The sequence below is a fragment of the Myotis davidii genome, unplaced genomic scaffold (assembly GCF_000327345.1).
Source record: "Myotis davidii unplaced genomic scaffold, ASM32734v1 scaffold67, whole genome shotgun sequence".
Taxonomy (NCBI): Eukaryota; Metazoa; Chordata; class Mammalia; order Chiroptera; family Vespertilionidae; genus Myotis; species Myotis davidii.
Window position 1 is genome coordinate 527510 of NW_006298521.1, and position 6103 is coordinate 533612.

Consider the following 6103-nt stretch of genomic DNA (forward strand, 5'->3'; position numbering starts at 1 on the left):
GACCCACACGCCTCCACCCCGGATTTAAACTGGGCGCGACGGGACCGGCGCGCGCTGCGATTGGCCGGTTTGAAAAGGGCTCTGCGAGGTCGTCATGCCCGGTGCATCCTGGGGGTTGTAGTCCGCGCGCCTGGGAGGAGGAGCGTGGCGCGCGTGCGCACTGCCTCGGCGCGCAGATTTGCTGCGCAGGCCAGAGGTCAGGGCAGACCTGGGCGGGGTTTGCTTGGAGCCCCGCTCCTGTCCCTGCAGGTTTAGCATCGGGCGGGGATGTGGGTTGTGATCCCCGCGCTTCAGCTGCAAATGGAGACAGTTAAATTCCTGTCGGAGAGTGTTGTAGCCTCTAGACGAGGCAGGTTCATCTGCCCGCTTTGCAAAGCTGCACGCGGTTCCTAGTCCAGTAAGGAGACCTGGTCACTTGGTACTGACACCGCAGTCTGTGCCCCTGGAGCAGGAGCTCTCTGGCCGCAGGGGACAGTGATCAGGCCGGGGCAGGGCCAGAGGGGTGGCAGGAGCCTGCCCGGGACTTTACAGCCTCCTGGAGCTCGATTGGTTGGGGGGTTTGGGGGCAGGTTGGAGGGGTGCACCTCCAGGCAGGGTCCGGTGGCCAGGTGACGGGTCTGCATGGGGAGTGCACCTGTTGGAGCCAGCAGGAGACCCCTGGCCTGAGAGGGGCTGACTGGTGGCCAGGCCAGGCAGCTTAGAGGGCCACACTTGACCCTTGGGGCTCCGCCCAGGCCAGCGTCAGGAAGCTCTGGCTCTAAGGACCAGGGACTGAAGGAGGGAGGGGCGGAGGGACTGGGGAGGGAACAGCGCCTCCTCCCCATTCCCCAACTCTGGAAGGAGACACCATTTTCAGGGGTGACGTCGAGCCATTGATCTGGGCAGGCAGGTGAGATGTGTCCAGGGGAAGCCATCCTGTGCCCGACTTCCACTAAGAGGCCTTCCAGGACGGCTGGGGCCCCCTCTGGGCCCCTCGTCCCCGGTTCCATACCATCCACACCCATCACTCCGCGTGGCCGTGGTCCCACTTCTCTTCTCATTCCTGTTCGGGCTCCTCAAGAGACGCTGAGCTCCTGCAGGGCAGGTGGGTCTCAGTCACCTCTGTCCTCCAGCCTCACCCAGTCCAGTGCGGGGCACCAGGCAGGATCTGAGCGAGGGCTCGGCAAGATGGGGGAGGGGGTTAGTGCCTTGGAAGGAACCCGGCTTGCACTCTGCCTCCCCTTGGGCTTATCTTGGCACCCCAACACCTCTCTTCTATCTAGGGACTCCCTCTGCAGCCTCCCTCGTCACCCTCACCGGGTTCCAATGTGCTGGCCCCTGGCCCCTGCCTCTCCCTCCCGAGTCTCTGATCCTGGGTTCCGTTCTGAGTCCCGTCATCTTTGGCTCAGGATCCTGCTTAACTGGAGAGGAGAGATGGAGCCAGACAGACCAGGCGCAAGTCCCAGCTACACCCAAGAGCCTTTGGGTGTAGGAAACACCAGGGTCACACTGGCTTTATTATTACTTTAATGTGTTTTTATTGCCTTCAGAGAGGAAGGGAGAGGGACAGAGAGGCAGAAACATCGATGAGAGAGAATCATGATCGGCTGCCTCCTGCACACACCCTACTGGGGACCAAGCCCACAACCCAGGCATGTGCCCCTGACAGGGAATGGAACTGTGACCTCCTGGTTCCTAGGTCAACGCTCAACCACTGAGCCATGTCTGCCGGGCCATTCTGGCTTTAGAAAGAGGAGGATTTTATTGGCCGAAGGAACAGGGAAATGCAGGCATGGCCCTGCTTCAGGCCTGGTTGGAGAGAGGCCTCAAAGGGAGCTGGGTTGGGTCATCTCCCGGCCCCTCGCGGGGTCCTGCTCACCGCAGGCAGGCGGCTTTGTCTGCACACTAAACTGAAACCTCCTGGCTCAGGGGACCAGGAGCGTTGAAGCCACATGTCACGATGCTTCGGTTTTTGCCACAAGAGGGCAACCCGAGCTCAACCCTCACACCCCAGAAAGCGGGCAGCTCCGCTGCTGTTTGTCTGACCCAGTGGTTCTCAACCTTCTGGCCCTTTAAATACAGTCCCTCATGTTGTGACCCAACCATAACATTATTTTCGTTGCTACTTCATCACTGTAATGTTGCTACTGTTATGAATCGTCATGGAACTATCTGAGATGCAGGATGGTCTTAGGCGACCCCTGTGAAAGGGTCATTGGCCCGCCAAAGGGGTCGCGACCCACAGGTTGAGAACCGCTGGTCTGACCGAAGTCACAGTCCATGTTAGAAACCACGTGCGGGGGCCCCTTCACAACGTGCAGTTCAGAATAGAGAGAGACAAGCCCACATCAGTGTCACCAAACGCCCCCGGGACGTGGCCGGGGCGGCAGGAGGGCACCCACGGGCTGTGCTCCTGTGAGGGGGGCGCGCTGAGATGAGGTCCCCCTCCCCCAGGAGGGCCAGGGCGTCCACTCGCTGTGGCCTGGGCAGGTCACTGCCCCCTCTGGTTCCCTCACTCCCAACCTGCCTGGGAGAGGATGCGAAGACAATGAGGGTTACCCCAAGGGCAGCCTGGGGTGGGGTGCCCTGAGCTGTGAAGACCCCCTCCCAGCACCTGCCTTGGCCTTTAACAAGGACTAGAAGGAGATTCTGAATCACCTTTACATACAGTCACATGCCCTCTTCCTGTGACGCCGCCGGCCACAGGGCTCTGTTTAAAGCTGCAGACCACTCCCCAGGCCTGTCGGTGTGGCCCCTGAGCTAGGACGCCCGCCAGCGGCGGCTCTGCCCCGGGCCCGGCCGGCTCACTGCAGGAGGTGGACAGCCGCTGCCTTGCGCTTGAGCCGCTCAGTCAGGGGCGAGTTGGGCTTCAAGGCGTCCCGCTCCATCAGAAGGCTTCTGCAGACAGAGACGGGGCTGTTGGTGGAACCTTCTAGAAGGAGGTGGGGGCCCGATGGGTCGCTCAGCCCTGAGGCAGGACCCAGGCAGCTGGGCTGGGCTGACGTGGTCCGAGAGCAAGAAGCCCCCCTTCCCAGGCTGCGGGAGGGGGCAGCCTCGAGTTCTGGGCAGCCGGGGCCTGGGCCTGCCTGCCCTCTGCCTCCTGGCACCGGCCCAGTCAGAAAGGAGAACGGCACGGAGGCCTGAAGGGTCGGTAGGGGGCATCAGGTGGCAAAGGACGGTATCCGAGGCGGAGGGCACACACGTGCAAGGCCCAGGGGCCTGGGAGGCAGCCGTGTCTGGGCAACTCGCTCAGCGTGGCCGGAACGAGGAGGGACTGTGCCCGTCAGGATGACATGGCAACAGGGAGGACCAAGCAGCGGAGCCTGGTGTCTGCGTAACCTCAAAGCTGGGAGCCGCCCCAGCCCAGGGAGGTGGGGCCGCTGAGCATCCGGACGCCCCGGGGAGACCCCGTGTGGGAGCCGTGGCCTGAGACCCCGAGGAACTCACCGGGCCACGTTCCTGTGGGGGCCCGAGGTGCACTGCAGGGCCGCGTGGATCAGCAGCTGGCTGAAGACGTCTCTCTGCAAGGTCACGGGCAGGTCAGGCTCCCGGACGTGGGTGAGGGAGGGCACCCCCTCCGGAAGGCCACCCGCTCCCAGGACGGGCTGGGGGCGAGGAGGTCAGGACGCCCCACGCTGTGGGCTCCGTCCCTCGGAGCCGGGCGGGCGGCGGGCTCACCTGCGCGTTGCTGCCCCCGATCTGGACGAGGCGGTAGCGGACGGGCAGCAGGAGCTCCAGGACGCGGTCGGGGTTCCCGCGCTCGGCCTCCACCAGAGCCTGGCACAGGGGCATCCCCACGTCGCGGGCCAGGCGGTGCTGGCAGTTCTCCCCGGGGGACCTGCCGCGAAGGTGCCGTCAGGGGCCTGCCCGTCACAGCGCAGCTCTGTCCCTGCTCAGCCCGTGGCCCTGGCCCCGAGCGTACAGGCCGCTCCCCGTCGCTGGGCACCTCGCCTGGCGGAGGGCAGGGCAAGTGGCTGTGGTGGTGACCAGCTCAAGGGTGGCCAAGGTCCCCCTCCACCGGGCCTCAGGACAGACCACAGGGGGCACATACCCGCCCCCCGGCTAGAGCCTCCCGGTGGAGGCCCGGCTGCCTCTCCAGGACCCAACGCAGAGGCCCCGCCTCCCAGGCTCCCTCTGGCCTCCACGGTGATGGGCAGTGGCCCCACCGGTGCCAGGAACCTGCACGAGGCGCGTCGCTGTCCCACCGCCTGCCTCAGCAGCACTGTCCCCGGTTTGCACACGGGGAAACTGAGGCTCGGGAAAAAGAAGTGCTTCGGGGACTCCACCACATCCCTGGGGGAGGCTGCCTGTCTGACAGGGGGCTCTCCCACCCACCCAGGGCTGCCCACCTGGAGGATGGAGGGTGCCCACCTGGGCTCACAGCTGGGAGCAGCCCTGATGCATCCCCACGGCCCCCACTGGGGTGCTCACAACGGGACCCCACCCTGGCCTCCCCGCACAGAGGCGCCCGGAGCCCTGGCCCCCGCGTACTCGCTGGCCTCCTGCAGGGTGGTCAGCAGCTCCTGCGTGGTCTGGGCGTCCCCCGCACCCAGGGACGCCATCAGGAAGTGGACGTCGTTGAACAGCAGGATGTGGTCGCGGCTGTGCTCCCGGGTCACGGGCAGGACATCCCGCCACCGCTCGCCCACAGACACCCCTAGGACGCGGGGAGGAAACCGCCGCAGGCGTGAGGCTCCTGTGTCCGGGTCCCGCACCCACACGTGGGGCCCTGGGACCCTGCTCCGGGGAGGAAGGCCAATATTGCTAGTCCCTGCTTCCAACCCTCTCGCCAGCACCACACCCTCCTGTCCTCCGCCCCCTGGGGCTGCGGGGTCTCCCCTTCTCCCAGGCACCTCGGTAACCAGGGATGTTGCCCTGGGCAACTCGGGACCTGGCTGCGCGTCTCCACTCTGAGCGTGAGGGATGAGCGGCTGCGCCTCCCCGCAGCCTTCCAGATGCCCTCGCCCTGCCCCCGACCGTTCTGGACGGTTTTGGTGGCAAGGGACACAGGCCTCCCCTAGACTAGGTTGCAGGGTCCCAGCCTTGCCCCCAGGACAGCCAGGAGGCAGCCTCTGCAGGGGTCCGCTCCCTCCCGACCCCCAGGGCCCCTCAAGGACCTCCCCACCTCCTCGCTGTTCCCTCCCTCCGCCTCCTCCCCCTTCCTCAGCCTCTGGCCTCAGCTTCCCCTGGCTCAGCCCCCACGGCTCAGAGGCTCCTTCTCAAAGGCGGACTGGAGCCCGGCTGGTGCGGCTCAGTGGTTGAGCACCGACCCAGGAACCGAGAGGTCACCGTTTGACTCCCAGCCGGGGCGGATGCCCTGGTTGCAGGCTGGGTCCCCAGTGGGGGGCGTGCAGGATCGGTGATGTTTCCCTCTCATCGATGTTTCTTTCCCTCTATGCCTCGCCCCTCCCTCTCTCTAAAAATCAATAAAAATATTAAAAATGACTAAGTAAAGGCAGAGCGGAGCCGTCCGTCCCTGCCCAGCGGCCCCTCTGAGGCCGAGGGAGGCCAGCTCCTCACTGGCCCGTGGCTGCGGCCTCCGTGCCGGGGGCTTTGGAGAGCTGCTCTCTGCCTGGACCACCGTCCCCGTCTCTGCCTGGCAAGCCCTGCCTCTCTCTAAAAATCAATAAAAATATTAAAAATGACTAAGTAAAGGCAGAGCGGAGCCGTCCGTCCCTGCCCAGCGGCCCCTCTGAGGCCGAGGGAGGCCAGCTCCTCACTGGCCCGTGGCTGCGGCCTCCGTGCCGGGGGCTTTGGAGAGCTGCTCTCTGCCTGGACCACCGTCCCCGTCTCTGCCTGGCAAGCCCTGCACACCCTCTCCCAGGGTCGGGAGGGGCCCAGGCCGGCTCTGCTGGGCCTGGGAGGAGGAGGACCATCCGGGTGCAGAGCTGGCCGGGAGCCTCTGTCGCCCCAGAGCTGAGGCCAGCCCCGCCCAGCTCCCTGCAGAGCGTGGGTGACTGTGGAGAAACCGCTCTGAGCCCCAGGGGGCTGAGGACTCTCCCTTCCCTTGTTCTAGAAAAGGTGGCAGCCCAGAGACAGGCGGCCAGGTGCCAGCTGTGCTGCAGGCCTGGTGGGCAGGCTGTGGGGAGCGCAGGTGCCACCCTGGGCACAGGGCCCGAGGCCT

General features: G+C 65.5%; 1 protein-coding gene across 1 annotated transcript in view; it reads right to left on the reverse strand.

Moving 5' to 3' along the window:
- Positions 1 to 2588: 2588 nt before the first annotated feature.
- Positions 2589 to 6103, reverse strand: part of TTC38 (tetratricopeptide repeat domain 38) — a 37366-nt gene continuing 33851 nt past the window's right edge. Inside the window, exons 11-14 of the mRNA XM_015570736.1 lie at positions 4471 to 4708; positions 3658 to 3817; positions 3427 to 3500; positions 2589 to 2877 (exon numbers count right to left, since the gene is read on the reverse strand). Coding sequence (XP_015426222.1) covers positions 2784 to 2877; positions 3427 to 3500; positions 3658 to 3817; positions 4471 to 4708 — 566 coding nt within the window. The 3' untranslated portion in view covers positions 2589 to 2783. The remainder of the gene's footprint in view (positions 2878 to 3426; positions 3501 to 3657; positions 3818 to 4470; positions 4709 to 6103) is intronic.